Source organism: Trichomonas vaginalis, chromosome II (assembly GCF_026262505.1).
Source record: "Trichomonas vaginalis G3 chromosome II, whole genome shotgun sequence".
NCBI classification, from domain to species: Eukaryota; Parabasalia; order Trichomonadida; family Trichomonadidae; genus Trichomonas; species Trichomonas vaginalis.
The window spans coordinates 890,462-914,859 of record NC_067204.1 but is presented as its reverse complement, the minus strand read 5'-3'; the positions used below and the strand labels follow the sequence as shown (position 1 = coordinate 914,859).

Sequence of the window (24,398 nt, the reverse complement as noted above, 5' to 3'; positions counted from 1 at the left end):
AATTTTGTACCGAATTTCTGAAAATAGCAAGCTTTCTGCATATAACTTGGGGTCATTCAAATGGAGCTTTGGATTAACACTTTTTAATACTTTTGAATGTAATTAAAATTTTGATAAAATAAAACTAAAAAAATTGCGAGAATTTGCATCACATTGGCATAAAAAGTAACCAGAAGAGTACCATTATGGCAAAAAAATTAAGGCTAATGATCTGTTATAACGAATGTTTATTCAAATTTATCAACAATAAATGTATATCATGAAGTGTGTACTTAAATAAAAAAAAAAAAAAAAAAAAGGTAGTGGGGCCTCCAGGCACTTCGTGCCCTCTAGCCCTGAAGATGTTTAGTATAACTTTGTCCGGACAAGTAAGGGTCTATCGTCGCTACAGGAAAAGTTACGGGCGTTCCAAGGAAGTATACTTTGAGAAGCCTTTTCTCCATTTTAAAACAAGATAGGACGGTTATTTTACAAAACTGACAACACTTTGACCGAGTAGTTTTTTGTGCTGAACAAAAAGTGTCATATAAACATCTGTCAAAAACCGCTTTTTAACTTCACTTAAAATGCCACGTAAGCTACGTAAGAATATACGTAAGAGGAAGAGAGCATTGAAACATCCAATAGTAAAACTAACACCACAACAACAGTTGCAACAACAAATTATGAATGACCCCACTATGTTGCAACAAATGTCAAGCAACCCTATGCTTTTAAACCGAGTTATTGGTGCACAGAGTGGAGGTTTAAGAGCGGCACTTTTAGCGAAAATGGCAGGCTATGGTGGAGCTGCAGACGGAACAGCTTATAACCCTCAAAGTCAAATGAATTTGAGTTCACTCAAAAATCAAATAACAGATGTCAAAAAGTCAAACATAGACATACAGAAACAAATAAGTGAAAACGAAAAGAAACTAGAATATGACAGACACACAAAGAAACTCAATGAGTTAAACGTAGAGAAAAAGAAGAAAGAAGAACAACTGAAAGAACTAAGTACAGAGGAATATGCGAAAAAAGTGTCAGAAAAAGCAGCAGAAGTAGCAAAAATGGAACAAGATGTTATAAATTTGAAAAACCATACTACTCAATATAAAGTACTGAAAGATGAAGAGATAAAACAAAAAGCCCTGAAGACATATATGGATAGCGATGAGTATAAAAAAGAAGTTGAAGCAAATGTAAAGGCAGAAAAACTTTTACAGTTGCAAAACCAAACCGTACAGTATGAAAACTTAGCACAAGAAAGTAAAAATAACGACGCAGCCATGCAAAAGGCAATGAAAAGCGCAGAATATATAAAAGCTAATAATGACTGGTTAGATGCCCAAGCCAACGCTAAAGCAGCCCAACTTATAGGGTCAATAAGGACAAAAATACAAGCGGATGAAGACAGTTCAAATGAAGCTTTAATGAATGCTGACTTTAAGAACGCCTTCGAAGCTCTTCATAGTAAGGTGAAACTAGTGAACGACTTCTCATCTGGAAAGAAACTGAAGTCTGAAGGTTTCGACAAAGAGTTAAGAGAAGTAGCACAAAATATGACGAAAATAACAGATGCAGCAACGAGACAGGCAGTTCAAAGTGCCTATGACGCCGTTAGAGCAACTGTTGTGGAAAGTCAAGAAAAAGAGTTACAACAGACCAAAACAGACCTAGTAAATGCTTTCTTAAAAACGAAAAGTCAGGTAGGACATTATGCTGCAGATGGAACATATGTGCCAGCTGGTGGAACTTATATACCAGCTGGTGGAACTTATATACTAGCTAGTGGAACTTATATACTAGCTAGTGGAACTTATATACTAGCTAGTGGAACTTATATACCACCAAACCCTCCAAGAGAAGCACCTGCACCAGGACTACCTAAAACATTTACATCGTCACATGGACACAGACACAGGCATGCACCAAAACCAACACAACAACCAACAGTTCAAAACACTGCACCACAACCAACAGTTCAAAACACTGCACCACAACCAACAGTTCAAAACACTGCACCACAACCAACAGTTCAAAACACTGCACCACAACCAACAGTTCAAAACACTGCACAGCAACAACCACAAACAGAGCAAGGACATAAAAGAAGTAGAGAACAAGGAAACCAAGAATTCTTAAAAATGCTTAAGGAAAATTATGGTTACCCAGATACTCTTGACTTTAGTGACAGATATAAAGAAGCTATTAGAAAGTTCAAGGAAGGAAATACTGACCCGAACCTATTTAGCTTTATGGTTCAGCACCAAATGGGATATAATTTCAAACCTGGAAAATACAAGCTCGCTAAGGGATATGATTTAATAGCATATCATCCAAATGACATGACTGAATTTACTCCGAGATATTTGGTGTCAGAGATAAATGATAATTCAACTATCTTCATGAAACGCGTAAAAAATAGAGACGGAACGAAAGAAGAAAGGGTTATGAATGCGGATGACTTAAATAGGGAACTTGTTAAAAACGGTCTCGGAATATATGAAATGCCAGCAGATGAGGTACAAGAAACTCCACAGGAAGAAGTTCAGATACAACCAGACATGGAAGAAATAGTTCAGCAACAACAGCTAGAAGAGCCTGAAGGAAACAAACAAGTCCATCCTTTGGAAACTAACTTCACAGAACTAGATGAAGATTTGGAACAGCCGAAAAATCTTGACCCTCAACAAGTGTATGCGGAGAATATGGAATCTTTCCAAGAGTCTAAGAAAAATTCGGCTGACATAGTAGAAGAATATCGAAAAATGTTCGCCGACATACAAAAGACTCCAACATCAGATGAAAATATTCAGCATAGAATGGAAGAACTGAAAGAAAGTGTACGCAAATACAACAATCCTTTTTACTTACGACCATATAACGTTCAATCTTTGGCTGAACTCGGTGAAAATAAAAGGTTAAATTTCACCAAAACATATAGAAATGAAACATTGTTTAAAGTTCATTCAGAACCTAACCAATATGGAAACAAACCTACTTTTGTTTCTGCAGACTATGGAACTACAATGAGATGGGGTCATAAAGCTAATCCGGATAGGTGGTTCATAAACTTACAACCTCAATTCCAAGAAGTTGTAGACGCAATGGAAGTGAATGGTGAACCAGATATAGCTGGTATTTTCAGCGCGGCTTTAATGCCATTGAAAGATATGAAAGATGCAGATATTTTGAACCAGTATGAAATGAACATGGCTGATGGAAATATAACACCTGACGTTCTAGAACATTTATCTCAAAGAACTACACAGAACCATAGAGATGGTATATTTGGTGAAGAGTTTAGAAAGAAAGTTAGGGAGAGAGAAGGAAGAGAACCTATTGTACATGACCTTGCAAACGAAAGTTTGCAAAATGTCATAAAAACTTACTTTGCAGACAATGAACCGAGAAGGGATGAATATTTAAGAAAACTCAAATGGACAGTACCAAATGAAATGTTAGTATTGAAAAACATGTTCCTTGACAAAATAAAACCAACTACAGAAATAAATGACGCAAGACTGAAACATTGGGTAAAAGCTTTCCCATTCACAAAAGATATTATTGGTAACATGGAAAGAAAACCAGAATGGCTACAAAAACATATATTTGGAAACGAGCTTATTCCATATGGACAAGCTCTGTTTGAAGAGCTTGAACCGGAAACTCAGGAAAGAGTCATGCAAACAATACGCGAAGACTCAAATACAAACTATGACAAAATCTTTCTAGGATATAGGTTACCTGAGATGGGCGACCAGAGCCCAAAGGCAAAAAGGACATGGGAAATTTACAACATACTAGGTGAACATGAGGCAAAGATGCAACAACTTGAAGCAGAGGGCAAGTTACCAAAAGCGACACCAAAGAAGAAGAGTAGAACAAAGTGAAAATAGTGAAGAAGTAACTTCATCTAGTGAAAGTAGTGGCAATGAAGGAAAAAGAAGAGTTAAAAACTCAGTCAGGAAGAAAGTAAAGCTTGGTCCGAAACAATTATGACAAATAAATCCAACTATTCTATATTTTTACCCATATGAAATGTACGCCGCTCAGAATATAACGCCAACAGTTTTGGATGCCATGAACGGAAATGTTTCCGAATGGTATAACGAATGCGACAATGCCATTAGAAGGTCAGAAATAGTTCCTGGAACTTACGAATATACAACTGCTGTTTCTTATGGAAACGTAGGTGAGTTTGGAGAAGGTTCTTCAACAACAGTAGATATTGCTTGCGACAGGTTTCATATTATTTCTATTGACAACTCATTCTTATACGTGGAACAAGACATTGAAATAAAACCTTCTGCCAAGTTGTCTGACAAGAAAGGTTGCAATGGAATTTTCTATGTCGGATACCAATATGCTCCAGAAGTTTTCATGGGATATAAGATATATTCTAACTCTGACTTAGTTCAAACAGTAACATGGGCAAACTATGAATGGTTCGCTTTGAGAAACTCCGTACAACCACAAGCTAGAGAACAAACAGACCAGTATGCAACTATTGAGAAAATAAGAAGACTTGACCCTAACGTTCCAGGAGTTTATGTTAACCTTTCTGGACAAACTGCAGCAGCAGTAACCAAAGTAAAACTGAAACTTAGAGTTCCTTTGTCATCTTTCCTCATCTTCAGGTTTTTAAGATACTTGCCAAACTGGGCAGGAAAAATTTCTATTGAACTTACTCCAAGCAAAAATAACTTAGTCATTGCACCAACACAAGACCCATTCACTCTTACAGACGTAATGGGAACAAATAAAACGTCATTCGCCGAATTTTGCAAAGGCAAGGTTGACTTAGACTTTGGTTTCTCAAACCTCAACACTGAAGTAAACTATTATTTCAATGCTGCTGGAGATGCTTGGGACCCAGTTAAGTTCACATGCGAAAAATTTGAATGCAAGAGAATAGAAAGCAGACTTGCAGTCTATATGTTGGACCCAGATATTTCAAATGCTTTAGCTGCCAAATATATTGCAGTTCCACTTATGTTCCCTATACACCAAATATCTGTCAAAGACTTTGCAGGTGAAGTTGGAAACCAAAGTGCTGACCCAGGTGCAAGAACAGATATTGCTTTAACAACTGCAATGAAACATGCAGATACTATGTTTGTACTGTTCAGACGAACTATAAATGACTATTCTTGTTTCTACAACCCCGGTATTAAATATCATATAAACATAGATGGCAAATATTATCCAAGAGAAGAATATTCTACAGTTGAGGATATGAGGTCATACAACTTGACATTAGATGCTATGAACTTTAACAACAACTTCACAACAACCATAAACCCTGAAATGCAAAGTTCTATTATGCCATATGTGAAAGTATGGACTCATACAGGAGGTCAAAAAACTCAATATACAAATGGAGACCGTTCAAACTTTTGGCTTGGCATTCCATTTGCTGACTCAGAAGACTTTATGGGTGGTATTTCAACTGTTGGTACTGTACAAATACAATATACTGGTGACAGAGACGGTCCAGATGAATTGAAAGCAAAGAAGTTTACAAAACCAATAGCACTTTTCACGGAAGATGCTCTTTTGAAGATTCGTTCGATGAAACCTGCTGGGGCTCCTCAGATTGGCATAACGACAGCTTCCATCGAGCAGATTTTGGCAGCAGGTCAGTAAGTTGTTCTTGAACTGACTTCTCTCCGTCAAATATTGACAGTACGCCAGTTTTGACATAATATTGTAAGATAAACTTTACCTTTAGAAATATCTGTAAGTTTTGTTGTTATATTTTTGTCAACGTCAAGAACTTTCACCATCTCGGTTATACCAACTTTCTTTGCTTTATGAAAATATTTAGGTTCAGCAAAGACTGCTATTCTATAACATTTACCATTGTTTGTATAAAGAACTATTCTGTCAATGTATTTGTATTGTTTGTGTGTGTAAACTTTGTTCTGCTTCAATTCGAAGAGATACTCGAATACGTCCATCTTTTTATTCTAAGTAAAATGTCATTTCCGAAAAATAGAAGCGTAAGTGTTTCAAAAGGTTTAATGGCGGTGGCAGATGTGAAGTTAAATTCACCAACTCAAACAAACAGTCAAAGTGTTATTGTCAATGTCAAAGACAGAGATGTTGAAGTGGGGAAACCATACGAAGACGAAGATGGTATAGCAATTGTTCCTGTAAAAGAACAACCAACATATCCTGAAGTTAGCAGAGACTTAAGTTCTGTTGCAGATATTCGAAATGACTACCAACAACTTAAAGACAAACTTCAAACTCAGGAGAAGATTTGTCAAGCTTTAGGTATAATGTTAAACTTGGTCGAACACAACCCTGTAAAAGTGAACTCATATGTCATTGCACCTCATGAAGTTTTGAAAGAACTATTGAAACTTTTGACAGAGGCAGACGATATAAACATCAAAGAAATAGAACCCGACATTAGTTGCTGTGGTGTTTCATATAATGTCATTGACAAGATATACGTTATGAAAGGAGGTGAAACGTTGAACTTAAAGTATAGTTTCCCAGACGTCATAAAAATATTTGACGACCACAACATTTCATTAAAATTTATTTGCTAAGTAAAAATGTCAAAACTTCTTGAAAGATGTTTGAAGAAAAATAATATAGACTTTATTTCATGTAAAGGACTTTACACACTTTTGAACGATATGAAAGACCCTGTTTTGTTTGTTCGTGTAGACAAAGGAAAGTTCTATGTCTTTACAAAATATTTGAACTTCTTAGACAGAGAACTTCAAGAAACGCCATGTGAAAGTTTAGATGAAGTTCTTCTCCACTTTCAGAAAAACTTTTAAATATATATAAATGGCAGAAGATATAATGGTTTATACTATTACGACTAAAAACCCTGAGTCATATAATTCTATAACAACAAACTTACAAAGTCCTCAAGGACGATATTGTAAACTAACTTTAAACACAATGACGACTAAAGCCTGTTTTGCTCTTTTGACACCAGAAGACTTTATTGTTGTGAATGGTAAAAAATACTCCTTTGAAGATACTTACTCAGATATACCACCAACAGGTTTTGTTGACTTATTTAATACTTTAAGTACAGGTGTAACATGTGCTGCAACTAGAGCAGGTTTCATTATGTTTGGATGTCCGACTGAGTTTACTATAAACAATATGAGCTATAATACAAAACTTATTTCTGGTTTTTACTACCAACAGTTTCCTATAACAGGAAAAGGTGTCATACAAGGAATGTCTGTTCCATTGACTTTAAGTACACCTATTTTATATATTGTTTCAAACTTAGGTTCAAAGTGTTATTCGAATGTCGACAGAAACTACTATGACCAAAAGATACTTATGCGTATAAACAATACTTTCTCTGCTGGTTTGCTATTGTTCATTCGAATGCAGAATTTTCAACCTTAGTGAACTCAAACACTTTGGCAAGTATAACGTTGACATTAGTTGACGCAAACTTTGTTCCTGTAAAACTTTTATGTCCTATGTATTTGTCAATGACGGCAGAAAGTTTCGAATTGGAAGATGCAACTGGTGAAAGTATTGTATTACAAGAACAACTTCAACAACAAATAGCTCAAGAACAACAAATGCAACAAATGGAACAACAAAGTCAAGAATAAAAAAAATATTTTTTTTATTTTTATAAAAATGTACAGAATAGATGTTTCAGATTTTTATGACTTCCAAGCATTCAGAAATATGTGTCCATTTAGAGATTATAACAAAGCAGTCGAGAATTTGAAACGTTTAGTCATTTATGTTGACTCTGCCCAGAATGTTATGTCATGAAAGAATGGGATGTTGTCTTTAACAAACCAAGAGCAACAATAGTTTCAGAACAAGAATGTAGACAGAAACTTAAGAAAATAAAAGTCGTACAAGTTGGCATGAAGATGTTAGATGCTTGGGATATCTTATTGTCAAAGTTAGAAGATTTTTCAGTTCGAGGTATAAAGTTCTATACACCTTCTCCAAACTTCTATTCTATCTTCACTGGATATAAATATGAACAAGTAGAATGGAAAGAAAATATTATAGAAGCTTGGTTAGACCATGTCAAAGAAATTATATGCAATGGAAACGAAAGAGTCTATGAGTATATCTTATGTTGGTTTGCAAACATCTTACAACATCCAAGTGCTAAAAATGAAACTGCTCTCATTATAATTGGAAAACAAGGAACTGGTAAGAACACATTCTTTACAGATATTTTGTGCAAACTGTTAGAAGGTTATTCGAATCCGAATATGACAAACTTAGAAAACATCTGTGGCAAGTTTAACTCCTCAATAGAGAATATGAAACTTATAGTTTGCAATGAACTTCAAAGTATAGATACAACAAAAGTTTTAAACTCAGATGCTTTGAAGAGTCTTATAACAGACAAAGTTGGAGTTGTTGAAAGAAAATATAAAGACCAAAGAGTTTGTGAAAATGTTGCAAACTTCATTATGGTTTCAAACAATGCTGTTCCGATGAAGTTAGAAAGTTCTGACAGAAGATATGTAGTTGTCAGAACGTCAGATTCTCATATGCAAGATACAGAATATTTTGACGACTTAGCAGAAACTTGACATCTGACTTTTACAACCACTTGTTCTCATACTTTATGACATTAGATATTTCAAAGTTCAATCCAAGACAAATTCCACATTACAGAAGAGAGACAAACATTGTTAGAAGCAAACAAGAGTGTATATGAACTGTTCATAGATGAAACTGACTTTGAGTGTTTAGATGAAAGGTCATTGTACGATTCGTATAAACAATATTGTCAAGAATATGGTTATATGACAGCGTCTAAACGAACATTCTTGGCAAATGTCAAAAGTCTTTTAGACGTACAGAATGGTGTATATACAAAGAAAAATTTTTCTGAGTAAATTTAAAAAAAAATATTTTTTTATCCGATAGAAAAGATGACAAAATTCATCTCAGTAAACAAGTACATGTCAGGACTTAAAGAAGAACTAGACCCATTCAATATTTGAATGTTTACTTCTACCATTTTGAAAAGTCTTCATTCAGCAAAGTTTGGAACATCGAACCAGTTAAGTTTGCTGTCGTGACTAAAAACGGTGCGAAATTTGAAGACTTAGACATAGAAGGTTTGTTAGCAGTCAAAGAAAGTTTTGACAGAAGGTTCTCAAACCTTAAAGAAGGCAAAGCATACAAACTTGTTATACCTTATGAACCAAAGAAAGCAGACGACTATGAATATTATGAGTCTAAGATAGTTGAAGTTCAAGGTAAGTTGGGTAAAAAGATTTTAGATCTAAGCCAGTGTTTGCTCCTAAAGAGGAAGAGAACATTGACATTGACCCAGAAATGTTCTAAAAATAAAATTTTATTTTTACATGTCAAATTTCTTTTTCTCTGGAACTGGTTCAGGTTCTTTCTTCTCTTCTTCTACTTTCTTTTCTTTCTTTCTCTCTTCTTCTTTTCTGGTGGAGTTATGTCAAATTTGGTGCAACCATATTTATGTAAAAGTTCTTTGTCCTTTAATAGCTCATCTATTCTGTTTTCTATTTCATCTTCAAGAACAGCGCATGTGTCTTCTTTGCATTCTAAGAACTTTTGTTGGACTTCATCTTTCCAATCGGCCGTCATCTCTGTCAACAAGTCTGTCATTGACAAATTTTAAGACTGCTCTGCTTAATGTTTTATGGTTCTTGTCATATTCCCAGAAACAGAACTTTAGAACAAATTCACCTTTCTTGTTTACACTATGTAAGATTTTATGGTCGACAGATGTTTTGCTGTCAAAAGTTTGTCTCGAATATAGATAGCGAAATCGCTAGACATTTTCTAAAAGATAAAAATTTTAATTTTTCTAAAAATATGTTAGAAAAAAGTTTGCTGACATTGACAAAAAAATTTGAGAATGTTTTTAAACAAGAACAAGAGGAAGTTAGAAAATGCTCAGATAAAACCTATACATGACAAGTTCTTATTTGCTCAGAATGGTATAACAGGTCTAATTGCACCACCTGGGTCGGGTAAGACTTTCACTTATCTTAAAATGGCTGCACAACAACAAGAACTAGATGAGAAGAACCCATTCTATGAGTTAGTTGTCATTTGTAGTACTTCTGGTCAATTTGACCAAACCGTCAATTCGTTCAAAGATATTATAAAGAAGTCTAAGTTAGTATGTATAAAGGATACTGAGTTGTTAGATTGGATAAAGAAGTACCAAAGAAGAGTTTTGAAGTATAATGCTATAAATGAGTATATAAATTCGAAGTTTAAAGACCCAAATGAGGAAATGCAGAGAATATTAGACAAACACCACTTCAGAAACAAACAGAAAGAGATAGAATACATTTCGAAGAAATTGCAATCTTACGATTGGAAGACTTACCCTCACAGATGTCTTCTTATCTTAGATGATTTCGCCTCTCATCCTTTGTTAAAGAATAGAGAACAAGATATGTGTCGAATTCTTAAGAAGCTCAGACACTTTAACATCTCAGTTGTCATTTGTGTACAGACAGCAAAGAGTTTAAGTAAGGATGTTAAAAGAATACTTACTGACATTATACTTTTCCCTGGATTGTCCGAAGACGATTTCATGGAACTTATGAAAGAGTCCATGGCAGGTAAGTTTGACAGATATGAACTATGGGAGAAGTATAAAGTCATACAAGACCCTCATACTTCTTTCAGAATTCATATCTACGCAAACAAAGTTCAAATTGTAAAAAGTCAAGCTTGAAAAATGTAAGTGTTTAGTCTTAGTAAGTAAGTCTGTTGTGGTTCTGCAGCTTTCGGTTCTTCTGGCTTTGGAAGGCATTCAGGAAGAGGGACGTGAGACATTCGTTTGTGTCCTGTCGGAAGGAAGAACTTTTCCAGTTGTCGGGAAAAACTTTTCCTGTCGGAAGGAAAAATTTTTTCTGTTGGAAGGAAAAACTTTTCCTGAAGTTCGACCAAAAAGTTCTCAATTTTCGAAAATTTGAATGGTTTACGGACGGACAACTGGAAAAATTTTTCCTGTCAGAAGGAAAAATTTTTTCTGTCGGATGGAAATTTTTTTCCAGTTGTCGGGAAAATATTTTTCTGTCGGAAGGAAAAACTTTTTCTGTCGGATGGAAGGACTCGGAATGCCAGAAGGATTTGACGAGGCAATTTACTTTATAGAGCTACCTGAGCCATCTGAAGTCAAACTTGAAAAATAAATGGTTCATCTACTCTACTTGTTTGAAGTTGTCAAAATACTCTGTTATTTTTTCCTTTAACAATGACAAATCTTCTTTGAATGTAAGTATTGTACAACCTTTAATATCATAGTGTGTTTGAGGTAACGTATCTTGAACTATTTGTTTCACATCTTCATTCGGTGTCATTGAAATCGGTAAGTTTTCGCGATAGAACCAATTTCTGTCAGATTTGTAAATCTTAGCAAGGTCGTAAAAGCTTTTGTTGTTTCTTCTGACTAAATGCAACATAACCATATCTTTATCTTCTTCATTTTCCATCTCTTCAGTATAAATCATATACTTATAGTTCTTTTCCTTTCCTTTTGGTACCGAACGTGGTATTCTTTTCTGAATGTTTTTTGTCTTTGCTTCAAGATTGTTCTCTAGCTCTTCACGTTCTTGTCTATGAATTTCATCTAACATCATGAAAATATAACAAGCGTAACGAGGTGAAGCCCACATTGCAACAGCATTTACAAGAAGTCTATGTACATACCAGCCTCTCAAACCATTTAGCAAATTTTTACGATTTTCGTACGGAATCTCGACCCGCGGTTTTCCTCGGGTCGCAAACATATGAGGAAATTCTTCTAAAAGTTCTTTTGTCTGTTGGTTTTCAAACCAATGATGTGCTTGCTTTGTAGAACGAAGAGCATTCAAAATACTTTGCATTTGGTACATGTCATCTTTGACTGAACGAATGAGACGTAACTGTTTGTTATACTGTATGTACTCATATTCTTCATTTATATCTTCATGAACGATAGCAGTTGTTGTGTTCTCTGTTGTTGACATATCTGTCCTTACATACAAAATAAAAAAATAAATAAAAATAAAACTAACTTTATTTTTTCTATCTTAAGGAAATTCATGATTTTCATAGAGTTTTGGCGACCCCGAAGGAAGTCGGTCTCGCTGTTCTTCATGATTTTCATAGAGTTTTGGCGACTACGTTTTTTAACGTACTCGCTGTTCTTCACTGTTTTCATACGGAATCAGCAAAAATATATTTAGGGTAGAAGTTAGATCTAACACGTTTCTACCCTCGTGAATTTTCATGACTTCTTCGTAAATGTTTTGTCAAGACTTCTTCGTAAATGTTTTGTCAAACATGAACGTACATGTTTTGTCAAAACTTCTTCGTAAATGTTTTGTCATGACTTCTTCGTACATTGCTTTGTCAAGACTTCTTCATCGTAATGAGCGTAAATGTTTTGTCAAGACTTCTTCGTAAATGTTTTGTCAAAACTTCTTCGTAAATGTTTTGTCGAAAACTTCTTCGTAATGAGCGTAAATCAGACAAAAATAATGTTTAGGTGAAGAGGTGCGATCTCACCTTTTTTTCACCTGTTTTCTCAACAAGCGTTTTACATGGTAAACGTTATTTTTACATGTATTTTTCAGCAACTTCGTCAAATAATTTTATAGCTTTATCTATCTCATCTACTTCAAACGTTTCTTTACCTTTCGTGGGAGCACTATACATTTTCTCAAACTTTTCGAGTAGTTCTGTTTCTGCAGCTCTCATATCATTAGCAAACACAACCTTGACTATATTGACTGTACTGTCATATCTTTGAGTTATATTATATGTTCTTCCTATCTTATATCTCTTTGTATTGAAGTCCTTCGGTTTCTGAACGATGTAAAGTAAGCCTTCACTGCAACGTTCCGTATCGAATGAACCATATGTTATGAAGTTATATCCAACAACTGGGTCTAACCATAACAAAACTATTGGTATAAGACTTTTGTCTATAAGATATGCTGTAGTTCCATAGAATCTTACCGATATCATAAGCTCAGATTTCTTGTCAAAATTTTCTGAGTAGAAGCAATTCCAACCCAGTCCTTTGTTTTCTTTCCAGATGGAAATATAATGTCTGACAAAGAATATTTGTTGTATTTCTTTGAGTATCTTACGTTTAAATCACCTATTCTAACCAATTTGGTGTCATTGTCTATCTTAACTGTTTCAAACTCAGTGTTTGTCATATATGTCTTTACATACAAAATAAAAAAAATATTTTACAAAAAACTAACTTTATTTTTTCTATCTTGTATAAAAGATATGATTTCAGGGATTTTTTTTACGAAGTGCAAAAGTTCTCTTCGTAAAAAAATAACAGTTATATAATGAAATTTGGTCATTTTTTCACGATTTTCATGAGTTTTAGGCGACCCCGAAAAAAGTCTGGGTCGCAATTTTTTACGATTTTCATGAGTTTTAGGCGAGTAAGATTTTCTATCTTGTATAAAAGATATGATTTCAGGGATTTTTTTACGAAGTGCAAAAGTTCTCTTCGTAAAAAAATAACAGTTATATAATGAAATTTGGTCATTTTTTCACGATTTTCATGAGTTTTAGGCGACCAGGTTTTTTTCCCTACTCGCAATTTTTTACGATTTTCGTACGGAATCTCTACCCGCGGTTTTCCTCGGGTAGCAAACATATGAGGAAATTCATGAAATTTGGTCATTTTTTCACGATTTTCATGAGTTTTATGCTAGACCGAAAAAAGTCGGTCTAGAGAAATTTCACTCAAAAGTTCTTGTGTGCTTTGGTTTTTGAACCAATGTCTGTATGTTTGGTTTCTGAACGATGTAAAGTAAGCCTTCACTGCAACTGCATTTACTAATAGTCTATGTACATACCAACCTCTTAAATTTATTGGCAATTTTTTACGATTTTCGTACGGAATCTCTACCCTCGGTTTTCCTCGGGTAGCAAACATATGAGGAAATTCATGAAATTTGGTCATTTTTCAGCAAAAATAATGTTTATGTTAGAATGTTAGATCTAACCTGTTTTCTAACATGGTCTAAAACACACAAAACTCATGAATTTTCATACGGAATTCAGCAAAAATATATTTTATGTTAGCATGTTAGATCTAACCTCTTTTCTAACCTGTTTTTTTCACAAGCGTTTTACATGAATTGTACGATGTATATTTGAAATCCTAAACAGTTTTGTAGCTTCTATTTCTTCTTTTAGTACATCGAATGTTTTAACAATGCCGAAAGTTTCTTTATATTTCTTCTTGACGTCAGATAGAAGGAAATCTTCTGCTGTTGGATAGTTTTTGTCAAGACTTCTTCGTAAATGTTTTGTCAAGACTTCTTCGTAAATGTTTTGTCAAGACTTCTTCGTAAATGTTTTGTCAAGACTTCTTCGTACATGTTTTGTCAAGACTTCTTCGTAAATGTTTTGTCAAGACTTCTTCATCGTAATGAGCGTAAATCAGACAAAAATATAATTTAGGGTAGATGGTTAGATCTAACCTGTCTTCTACCCTCTTTTCTAACCTCTTGAATTTTCATGATTTCATCGTAAATGTTTTGTCAAAACTTCTTCATCGTAAATGTTTTGTCAAGACTTCTTCGTAAATGTTTTGTCAAGACTTCTTCGTACATGTTTTGTCAAGACTTCTTCGTATATGTTTTGTCAAGACTTCTTCGTAATGAGTGTAAAGGACCCAAAAATATAATTTAGGGTAGAAGGTTAGATCTAACCTCTTTTCTACCCCAGTTATTTTATAAGCGTTTTACATGGTAAACGTTATGAATTCGTGAGACTCTAAACAGTTTTGTAGCCTCTATTTCTTCTTTTAGTACATCGAATGTTTTAACGATACCGAAGGTTTCTTTATACTTCTTCTTGACGTCAGATAGAAGGAAATCGTCAGCAGTTGGATAGTTTTTGTTCAGAAATTCTAACATGTTCATTTTATCTTCTGCTGGCTTTTCTGCTTCTTTCTTTAAGTCTGCATAGTCGTTTCTCATTCTTTCTATCTCTTTGACGGAGTAGTTATATTTCCTCATTGCTGCTTTACATTTAGAACATTGCGGGTTCATTTTTGCGTTATATTCTGAAACCTTACCTGCTAAAACAACTAAAGCGTCAATGGTTTTCTTTAACTCAAAAGCTGCTGGTTTTATCTGTTTGTTCCATACCTTACCTCTTCTATCTTTATCTCTTATCTGCCATACACATTCAGCAACTAACGAAACAAAGTTGTCGTAGGTCTTAAATTCTTCAGATTTATATATGTCAGAGATGTTCTTATATAACATGTCGCAATCTTTGTCCATAACCTTATGGTTGCAATGAAATCCTAGAAACTCATAGTTTACCTTTCGTATGAACTTCTTTATTTCTACTGAGTCAGTTGCTTTGACTTCTATTTCATCGAATTCAGGAATAGTGAGCTTTTGTTGCTGAATTTCAGGCAATTTGGGTAAATGGTCAATAATGTCCTGCATTTCATAAAGATACTGTTCATTTTGTTCATCTTTCGCACTACAGTCTAAATTACTTGTTAAAAGTTCTTGCTTTATCTTCTGGATTTTTGTTTCGAAAGTATATGAAGAAGGAATAAAGCTTTTCATCTCTACCAACATTGACGTAGGATTCATGACTAACGAGTTTGGTGCTGTTGTTTGAAGTGTTGTTGTGCCGATTGTTGAAATCATATCTTTACATACAAAATAAAAAAATAAAAAAAAATAAAACTAACTTTATTTTTTATTTCGGGAAAATTCATGAAAATTCAAGAGGTTAGAAAAGAGGGTAGAAGACAGGTTAGATCTAACCATCTACCCTAAACATTATTTTTTGGTGTAAATTTCCTAAACTGACTGACTGACTGACTGACTGACTGACTGACGGCACAAAGTGGCATAACGAAAACATTTACGAAGAAGTCATGACAAAACATGTACGATGAAATCATGAAAATTCATGAAAATTCAAGAGGGTAGAAAAGAGGTTAGATCTAACCTTCTACCCTAAATTATATTTTTGGTCCGGGAACAAAATGAACGAGGTCAGGATGTATGTAAATACATTTGAATTCATTCATAACACCCTTTGTAAGCTCATAAAATGCTTGTTTTGAGGTCGAGCCACATTTGGCTCCACCGTATTCTTTCAACCAAAACTCAAGAATTTCCCGCATGAATTTTGTATAAAAACCAACCGTCTGTATTCCGACGGTTGCTATATTCTTGACAAAACATTTACGATGAAATCATGACAAATTCATGAGGTTAGAAAACATGTTAGATCTAACATTCTAACATAAATTATATTTTTGGGTCCTTTACACTCATTACGAAGAAGTCATGACAAAGCATATACACTCATTACGAAGAAGTCATGACAAAGCATATACGAAGAAGTCATGACAAAGCATATACGAAGAAGTCTTGACAAAACATATACACTCATTACGAAGAAGTCTTGACAAAACATTTACGAAGAAGTCTTGACAAAACATTTACGATGAAATCATGACAAAACATTTACGAAGAAGTCTTGACAAAACATTTACGAAGAAGTCTTGACAAAACATTTACGAAGAAGTCTTGACAAAACATTTACGAAGAAGTCTTGACAAAACATTTACGCTCATTACGATGAAGAAGTCTTGACAAAACATGTACGATGAAGTCATGACAAAACATTTACGATGAAGTTTCGACAAAACATTTACGAAGAAGTCTTGACAAAACATTTACGAAGAAGTCTTGACAAAACATGTACGAAGAAGTCTTGACAAAACATTTACGAAGAAGTCTTGACAAAACATTTACGATGAAATCATGACAAATTCAAGAGGGTAGAAAACGTGTTAGATCTAACATGCTAACATAAACATTATTTTTCAATACTTTTTCAGCACTTTTCCGTAGTTATATATGAAAGACAATTCGAGATAAAAGTCATAGTACAATGGAATAATATGTTGCACACCATTTGTTGTGAACCAAACTTGAAAGTCAGAGAAACTGTTACTAGGTGGTTCGTAGAATTTAGAAGCAAAGTCATAAAAGTCCTTACCAATACATAGAAAACTATTGTTGCTTGAACTGAAACTTGCATGACACATAACATTTTGAGGGTCAAACACGTTTCTATAAACTGTCAAATCTGCTGGTGGAAGTATAAATTTAAATGGACCATCTGGTGGTAATGGTTCGTTCTGGTTTAGTAACCGAAGAAATTGTGCCCAGAACGTTTGTCTACTTTTCCAAAATAAAAACTCTGTATCTCTTGGAGGGTTAATTTCAATCTTTTGAAATGAAACGGTGGAGTTCATCTTGTCATATTCTAGTTTCAGATAGTATGTTCCATTTAGTAAAGAGTCGTTTTTCTTGAAATTCCAATAATATTTGTTCATTTGAGTTTGAAAGTCATTTAGAGTTTTCTCAAGACTTTCGTCTGAACGAACTGTAAAGATTCTCATTTCGTCAAATTTGTCTATTAGACCATCAGAACCTTTATACTGCCCATGAAAATATACTGCGAACATAAATGCGTTAGTTCTATTTGAAAACAAAACTTTCTAAATCCTATTGCCTTTGCATCTGAAGGACTTTGAAGCCAACGAATTGGATAGTCAAACCTGTATGCTCGGGATGAAATTTCTTCATCTGAAATAGTCCTACCAGCATTTGTAAAGATATAGTCTAACGGTTTTGTATCTGCTACTTTTGTTCTTTGTTTTTCAACCTGAAGCATTTAATATATGTAAAAATATATTGTTTTAAAATAGTATGCCATTTCATATTTCTCATCTAACAAACAAGTTCCCAACGGTCTTCTCCAACAAACTCAGCGTACATTTCAAATAAAATTAAAAAAATGTCACTTTTTTAAAAATAAATTTTTACTTCATGCAATGTTCACTAACATCGAAAGGCATGTCCATAAGACGTTCTTCTTCTAACCTCTCTAGTCTGTTTGGATAATTTGCACGTGCTGTTTCCAAATCCATTTCGTAGCGAAGACCAGACAATTTGTCATAGACTTTTATGGGTCTTCCCTTCCTATATTTAAACTTCTTCGAAACTCTCCAACCATATCTTTGCAACTCTGCTTTTATTCTAGCAGACTTTCTATCCATTCTATATGGGGGCATTTTTATAAAAAGAAAAAAAATATTTTTTTCTTTACTTTACATAACCGCCTGCTGCCATAAGTCTTTGACGCCAACCATACCAGCTAATGAGGTTGACTTGGTTTAGTTTCCAAAACTAAACTTTGGTTTTGGTTTATCTTCAGTTTTTGGTTTTTCTTCTTCTATCGGTTTTTCGTCACTTTTCGGTTCCTCTGACTTTACCTCACTTGCAGGAACAGTTGTGTTGTCAACATCTTCATAAATATCATATGCCATTTGTTTTTGTTTCCTTTCAACTTTTTGTGTTTGTTGTAAAGTTTAGAATATTTCGACTCTAAGTCAATGAGATGTTCTAATGAACTGTTGGTCAGTGAAGTAAACTTTTCCATCTGTTGTCTCGAAAGCTCCTTCAGACTTCAATATTTTATTTGTGAGAGTCTGTTTCTTTTTTGAGATACTAGCCGTTCCATTTTTATGAAAAGTGACTTTGTAGTTAGGGTTTGTATTTCCAGACCTGGCACTTTCTATTATTGAATTTTTCTCTTCATCTGTAAGTTCTTTGACAGGTTTTGACAATGGTTCTGAACTTTTTGTTTGTGGTGTCAAATCTACGTTTCAACTTCTTCGGTCATTTCATCTCAGTAAAAAATTTTAGTTTGGTTTGTTTTCAACTGGTGTTGTTGTTTTTTAAAGTCGGTCTAAAACTTCCTGAGGTATAGGAAGAACTTGACAACACGTTGTGAACTGCTGGAAGCCGACAAATCCATCTTGAACCCATTTGTCTCAATGCTGTATTGTTCATTTCATCTCAGTAAAAACTTTACATTCCCCACGTTTGAGGCGGTTGAGGTTGGTTATTGTTTACCCATTGTTGTGCATGGTTATATCCTCTGTTAAAGAATCTTTCACCTTGGTCCATATAGTGTCCTGCTTGGTTATAGTAGTCATTTGCTTTGTTATAATAGTTTCCTTTGTCTTCCTACATTGTCCATCCATCCTTGAACTTTTCCTCTTGTTTCAGGATTTGAATAAGATTTGTTGCATCTCGTGCTACATCCCAACCTTTCTGTACAGTTTGTATAATAGGTTGTGCTTTCTCTTAAGTATACCTAATGTACTCAAAATCTTCCTTCCAACTCCAAATACACCTCTGGCTATTGTTCCACTGCGGGCAAAATCTGGATGCAACTCCTGCTAATGCGCCAAATAAACCCATTTCTTATAGGATAAAAAATGACGAATCCAAACAAGGACCCTATGTTTCTAAAGCGACAAAAAAGCACTCATGATAAAATCTTTAGTTCAACACCAAATGCTTGGTTTATGGATATCTTAGAAACATTCCGAGGTATAGAGAAGATGGACCACCATACTGGCTAATATTTGTCGGTCAAAACACAAGATACTGTGAAGCCATACCATTACAGTCCAAAGCTATTTTAGATATCTTAGCAGCTTTGACAATATTCGTTGACAAATACCATACAACAACTGACATCTGACTGTGAAAGTTCTTTCAAATCAGATGATGTAAAAAACTATCTGCGTTCAAAAAATGTAAACCAATATTCATTGTCGACCAAAACCATTCTGCTCTTGGTGTCATTGACGGTTGTATAAATGTTAAGAGAATTAAAACCAACCACAAGGTTGAAGCAAATGAAATGTCATATGAGACAAATATAGACACTTCTCCATGGCAAAGATGAGACAAGTTTTAAATATTTACAATAGCCGTAAACAAAAAGGTTTGGGAAACCACTCCCCCGAAGAAATGAAAAACAACCCTGACTTAGAGAAAGACTATATATTTAATAATTTAGTCAAAAGAGACAAACAAGAAAGAATGCCGGGCTTCAAAACTTCAGAAAGGTGACAAAGTAAAAATAGAAATACCTAAACGCGACCCATATGAAAATACTATTGACTATGACAACAATGGGAACTCGACAGGTACTCACGTTCGTGTTCGTAAAAAATAGAAGAAAGTATACAAGAGAATATTATGAAGTTTTAGGCAAACATGGCAAAATGTACAGACTGCAAGCAGAAGATAAAACTACTATTGTCAGACCTCGTTTCAAACTTGTCAAAGTTCAAGGTGGTATACTTTCAAAGACAGTTCCTAACAAATATAAGACAACTCCTGACGAATATGCTAAAGAAGTTGAAAATGACGACTAAGCAATTCTATACCATGCGAATACAGTCACAAATGGTGGCATATAATCTTCACCCAAGCCTGTTGGATTTGTTGTGAAAGTATGTGAATGATTTCCTCCTGGTTCAGTTGGTCGAAAAGTCTTTTTTGCCGAATGGTTATAATCTGGAGATAAAACGTCATTGCCAGCATAATATTCTGAGTTGTATAATGGATGGTCTCTTAATGAGTGACTATGGTCACCAGAAAAGTTTGTAGTTCCTGTATGAGTGTGCGGTGGAAGGTTTGCTTCTTTAATTTTCTTCGAACCTCCTGTTTCCTTTGAAGAGTTTGCACAATACAAAAACCTGTCAACTATTTGTTCCATGCACCAACACCAAACATTACTTGAGGACCTCTTGCATCCATAGATGTATAAATAGAACCTACTGGGTTCATTAAATCAAACATATGAGATATTATAGGATTGTCTCTTTTGAACTTAAATATAGTGCAACTATTTCAGGTTTCTTCTGGTTTGTGTAAGAATATTTTTTATAATATAATCTTATGTTTTCAGGGTAGGTAAAATCTTGACTATAATATTTATTTCTGTCATCTATATAATAATATACTATTCTCGTTTTTTCTATTGCATTATATCTTTTATATCTATAATAATCTAAATATAATGTTTGCTTTTGTTCATCTGCATGTAGTGTTCCTTCGTCATCTACATAGTCATAATAATATGGTGCTGGAGCTGGGTCAGGCAATGTCATATCTGCCATTTCATAAACTCTTAAATATTTCTTTTGTTCGTCTCCATATAAGTTTAAGTAGCAGTTGTTGTCTAATGGAACTTTAACTTGTGTACCATTATTCTTTATATAGCTTACATACATTTCATTGTTATTTTTCGGAATGAGTTTATACCGTATACCATTTTTTAAGGAATGTACAAACTGCCATCTAAAATATTTATTTTCTTCATTGACAGAAAAGTCACCAACAATAGTTTCAATATTTTTTGTTGTTCCTATCAAACTTTGGTATATTTCATTGACATATGTTTTATCTGCTTTATTTTCAAGGCTAACGTTTAAGTCTGTTATTTCAGATATAGAATGTGTATGTCCAACGTCACTTTTCCTGTTTAAGGTTTCTTGTAAGTTTGTAATATTTGCAATGGTATGTGTATGTCCAACGTCACTTTTACTGTTTAAGGTTTCTTGTAAGTTTGTAATATTTGCAATGGTATGTGTATGTCCAACGTCACTTTTACTGTTTAAGGTTTCTTGTAAGTCTGTTATTTCAGATATAGAATGTATATGAGTCTTTTTAGAATATTCGTTTTCAGCTCTTGTCACTTCACTTGACATTTTATTGTCAACATATGTTTTGTCTGCTAGTTCAGGATGAGTATGTTCTTTTGTTGCATATGTTTTGTTAGCTCTTTCTTCTTCTTTTGCTATTGCATCGTCTACATATTCTTTGTCAGCTTTGTTGTCAACATCTGCTTTCAAAAGAAGTTCATTTATAGGTTTCTCGTTTAAAGTTCCTTTTGTTGGATTTATACAGACAGTATTGTTCTTCTTGTCTTGAAACAGAAACTCATCTGTCATTGGGTTTAATGTCAGTTTTAAGTTTCCTTCTTTCAATGACTCAGATATCTTAGAATAGTTTGAAAAGTTTGTTGTGTTCTTATTTAGAGCTTGCATAATGAGTTGTCGGTTGTGTTGTATTTCTCTCATGGAAGCAATATCTTTCGACATTTTTATTCTAGATAAAATATGCTTTCAATAGAAAAAGAAAATTCAAGAGTTGCTACAACTAAACCATTAGATGAACTTTTTACTAATGTCGGTCAAAAGTTTGAGACAGAGACCGTAAAGCATGAAGGCTATCGTTTTGACTACCCATTAAGATGGTTAAGAGACCCATCTGTCACAAAAGCTATTGGCTTTCGTAGAATGAAGTTCATTTCAGAAGCCATACATGGTTTCCCATTTACGGTCGGTTTTGAAGTTCGATACTATAACAAAGAAAAACGTATGTATGAGAAATTTGAACAGGGAAAACTTTTACAAGTTAGTTTGCTTGTAAACTTAGAAACAACTCTTCAAGCTTTTCAAGAAAAAATAAACGATATCTATATCGAATATGCAAACCAGTATAACATTGACGAGGGAGAGTACCATCTCGATATTATTTATGACAGGAAAAATGCAACTGTTAAAATCAATAAAATAGAAGACCTTGGAGAAAACGTTTATATTTCTACAAAATATAACAACTTGGCATGGTATAGATTTATGAGGATGTTAAATCAGCCTGCAGCATATCCAGTACACCCAGACTTTTATGAAGTCGAAAACCCTAATGGAACATATGAAAATGTTTTCGACCAAGATGCTATTATTGTTCATGCTTCATTTTCTGGCGCCCAAAACTCTTTCTTATGCTTGGCAAATGACTTTTACGAAAAACCTACAAAGTTATACGAACCACCAAGTGGAAGTATTTCAGACTTTCAAGTATGGTTTACTACAGATGGAAGAAAAAGAATAATTCCATTATACCATGCGTTTTACTTAGAACTTAGTTTCATATACAACTACTATCGAACGGTAAAAATATAATTTTTTAATACGGTTGAGGTGTTGGATTTGGTTGCCAACTAGACTGTGGTGCAGGTTCAGGCTGTTGTATAACAGGAGCTTGTTCTTCTGGTTCAGGGTCTTTAGGTATAATACCAACAAACTGACCTACTCTTTTACCAATATTTTTGACTCCGTTCCAAATTCCTCTTCCTACGGTTTTTATTCCATTCCATATACCTCTTCCAACTCTTCTGAAGAAGTTTCCTATCTTACTGAAGAAACCCATTTTACTATATGTAAAAATCTAATGTCCGCCTAGTCTTTTGCGTTTCCTGTTGAGTTCCATAGCATTCTTTAACTGGAGCTCATACATTCTGTTTCTCCTCTGGTAGAAAACATATTCTGGGTCAACTCCTGTGTTCGCGTCATCTGCATAAAGTTGTTTATATCCCACTTCAGGGTTTGTATAAAACTCTTTCCATCTCATATTTGCATACCATGGTGGCAAACCTAACGCAGCGTCATTTGACATGGCAGTTTGCATTTGTACATCTGTTGGCACTTGACCATAGTTTGCCATTGCAGTTTGTATTCTAACTTCATTTGGAATATTCTCTGGGTTTGGTTGTCCAGGTTGCTGTGCATTCGCTAAGTTCTGTGCGTCCATTTAATATTAGATAAAAATATCTCTTACGAGTACATATACTGGACATTTGCAGGCATTGGTTCATCTTCATATTCTCTGTACTTTTCTGCCACGTCAAATAAATAAATGACACAATGGAAAAAACCTAAAACAAGTAGTCCTATTTCAAACCACATTTACTTACTAATAAAATTTCTTTGTTATGACACTTTCTCCGGTTTATAGGACCTCTCTCATATTCTATCTTGTCATATCTAAACTCATAGTCATGTATGTCCTCTAACCATCTCATAACGGTTTCCAAACCACTTTTATCGGATGTAAAGTAAAAGCATGGATGGTTATGTAAAACGTCTAAAGTTTCTAAAGAGTCTCTCAAAGTCCAGTCTACTTGGTATTGAAAATCCCATGTGTTATAGAACGGCGGGTCCACTATAAAGAAAACATTTTCCTTGTCTTTATATTTTTCATACAACTCTGTCCAACGACATCTCACAAACTCTATACCCTCAATATATTTTTCTATGTCCTCTTTGAAAACATTTGTATAGTTAAGATATAAAACTTTTGACATAAGTGTTTCAATGTCATGAACTCTTATAGAACCACTATATAATAGTCTAGCAGATATACTATCCCAGTCTATATATTCTGCTTTTTTCAAAACCTCTCTCACAATATTTTTGTTATCTAATGGTATACGTTCCATCTTACCTATAGGTATCTTTTCTTTTAACTCTTTCAATATATTGTTTGTGTCTGGTATATGTTTGAGACGGTCCATATAGTTGTCGAAGTCATTGCATATAATCTTTGAGTCTGGGAATATTGTATGACATAAATGGGATATATAGAAACTTCCACCGAACAAATCTACAAATGTTAGACCATTCGGTAGTTTCTTAAGTTCTCTCAATATAATATCTTTACATTTAC

The 24,398-nt window shown here is 34.2% G+C and overlaps 15 protein-coding genes and 4 pseudogenes across 19 annotated transcripts, besides 1 other annotated feature; 11 read left to right on the top strand and 8 right to left on the bottom strand.

Annotated features, from left to right (window-relative positions):
• Positions 1-274: 274 nt before the first annotated feature.
• Positions 275-24,398: part of a mobile genetic element that runs on past the window's edge.
• TVAGG3_0463210 (protein of unknown function, DUF4106 family) lies at positions 567-1,156 on the top strand (the record flags this gene model as incomplete). The annotated part of the gene is made up of 1 exon (XM_001298940.2): positions 567-1,156. A coding segment is annotated over one exon (590 nt), but the record flags the coding sequence as incomplete, so codon positions are not given.
• On the top strand, positions 1,888-2,124 carry TVAGG3_0463200 (protein of unknown function, DUF4106 family; the record flags this gene model as incomplete). Its single annotated transcript, XM_051235152.1, has 1 exon — positions 1,888-2,124. One exon carries the CDS (start codon positions 1,888-1,890, stop codon positions 2,122-2,124), a length of 237 nt encoding a protein of 78 aa, XP_051092976.1.
• Positions 2,238-3,099, top strand: TVAGG3_0463190 (protein of unknown function, DUF4106 family; the record flags this gene model as incomplete). The annotated part of the gene is made up of 1 exon (XM_051235151.1): positions 2,238-3,099. A coding segment is annotated over one exon (862 nt), but the record flags the coding sequence as incomplete, so codon positions are not given.
• On the top strand, positions 3,156-3,875 carry TVAGG3_0463180 (protein of unknown function, DUF4106 family; the record flags this gene model as incomplete). The annotated part of the gene is made up of 1 exon (XM_051235150.1): positions 3,156-3,875. One exon carries the CDS (start codon positions 3,156-3,158, stop codon positions 3,873-3,875), a length of 720 nt encoding a protein of 239 aa, XP_051092974.1.
• TVAGG3_0463170 (uncharacterized protein) lies at positions 4,024-4,779 on the top strand (the record flags this gene model as incomplete). Its single annotated transcript, XM_051235149.1, has 1 exon — positions 4,024-4,779. A coding segment is annotated over one exon (756 nt), but the record flags the coding sequence as incomplete, so codon positions are not given.
• On the top strand, positions 5,293-5,631 carry TVAGG3_0463160 (protein of unknown function, DUF4106 family; the record flags this gene model as incomplete). The annotated part of the gene is made up of 1 exon (XM_051235148.1): positions 5,293-5,631. The coding sequence occupies one exon, from the start codon at positions 5,293-5,295 to the stop codon at positions 5,629-5,631; it is 339 nt and encodes a 112-aa protein (XP_051092972.1).
• On the top strand, positions 6,009-6,545 carry TVAGG3_0463150 (protein of unknown function, DUF4106 family; the record flags this gene model as incomplete). The annotated part of the gene is made up of 1 exon (XM_051235147.1): positions 6,009-6,545. One exon carries the CDS (start codon positions 6,009-6,011, stop codon positions 6,543-6,545), a length of 537 nt encoding a protein of 178 aa, XP_051092971.1.
• TVAGG3_0463140 lies at positions 6,910-7,589 on the top strand (annotated as a pseudogene). The gene has a single exon. A coding segment is annotated over exon 1 (680 nt).
• On the top strand, positions 7,618-8,532 carry TVAGG3_0463130 (annotated as a pseudogene). Its single transcript has one exon. A coding segment is annotated over exon 1 (915 nt).
• TVAGG3_0463120 (protein of unknown function, DUF4106 family) lies at positions 9,992-10,575 on the top strand (the record flags this gene model as incomplete). Its single annotated transcript, XM_051235146.1, has 1 exon — positions 9,992-10,575. A coding segment is annotated over one exon (584 nt), but the record flags the coding sequence as incomplete, so codon positions are not given.
• On the bottom strand, positions 11,157-11,840 carry TVAGG3_0463110 (KilA, N-terminal/APSES-type HTH, DNA-binding family; the record flags this gene model as incomplete). The annotated part of the gene is made up of 1 exon (XM_051235145.1): positions 11,157-11,840. One exon carries the CDS (start codon positions 11,838-11,840, stop codon positions 11,157-11,159), a length of 684 nt encoding a protein of 227 aa, XP_051092969.1.
• On the bottom strand, positions 12,556-13,163 carry TVAGG3_0463100 (annotated as a pseudogene). The gene has a single exon. A coding segment is annotated over exon 1 (608 nt).
• TVAGG3_0463090 (organellar and viral DNA polymerase type B) lies at positions 14,089-14,265 on the bottom strand (the record flags this gene model as incomplete). Its single annotated transcript, XM_051235144.1, has 1 exon — positions 14,089-14,265. A coding segment is annotated over one exon (177 nt), but the record flags the coding sequence as incomplete, so codon positions are not given.
• On the bottom strand, positions 14,706-15,644 carry TVAGG3_0463080 (organellar and viral DNA polymerase type B; the record flags this gene model as incomplete). Its single annotated transcript, XM_051235143.1, has 1 exon — positions 14,706-15,644. The coding sequence occupies one exon, from the start codon at positions 15,642-15,644 to the stop codon at positions 14,706-14,708; it is 939 nt and encodes a 312-aa protein (XP_051092967.1).
• Positions 17,843-18,079, bottom strand: TVAGG3_0463070 (uncharacterized protein; the record flags this gene model as incomplete). The annotated part of the gene is made up of 1 exon (XM_051235142.1): positions 17,843-18,079. The coding sequence occupies one exon, from the start codon at positions 18,077-18,079 to the stop codon at positions 17,843-17,845; it is 237 nt and encodes a 78-aa protein (XP_051092966.1).
• TVAGG3_0463060 (phage tail repeat-like family) lies at positions 21,064-21,934 on the bottom strand (the record flags this gene model as incomplete). Its single annotated transcript, XM_051235141.1, has 1 exon — positions 21,064-21,934. A coding segment is annotated over one exon (871 nt), but the record flags the coding sequence as incomplete, so codon positions are not given.
• TVAGG3_0463050 (uncharacterized protein) lies at positions 22,007-22,561 on the top strand (the record flags this gene model as incomplete). The annotated part of the gene is made up of 1 exon (XM_051235140.1): positions 22,007-22,561. A coding segment is annotated over one exon (555 nt), but the record flags the coding sequence as incomplete, so codon positions are not given.
• TVAGG3_0463040 (serine threonine-protein phosphatase family) lies at positions 22,860-23,102 on the bottom strand (the record flags this gene model as incomplete). Its single annotated transcript, XM_001309324.2, has 1 exon — positions 22,860-23,102. The coding sequence occupies one exon, from the start codon at positions 23,100-23,102 to the stop codon at positions 22,860-22,862; it is 243 nt and encodes an 80-aa protein (XP_001309325.2).
• On the bottom strand, positions 23,121-23,463 carry TVAGG3_0463030 (annotated as a pseudogene). The gene has a single exon. A coding segment is annotated over exon 1 (343 nt).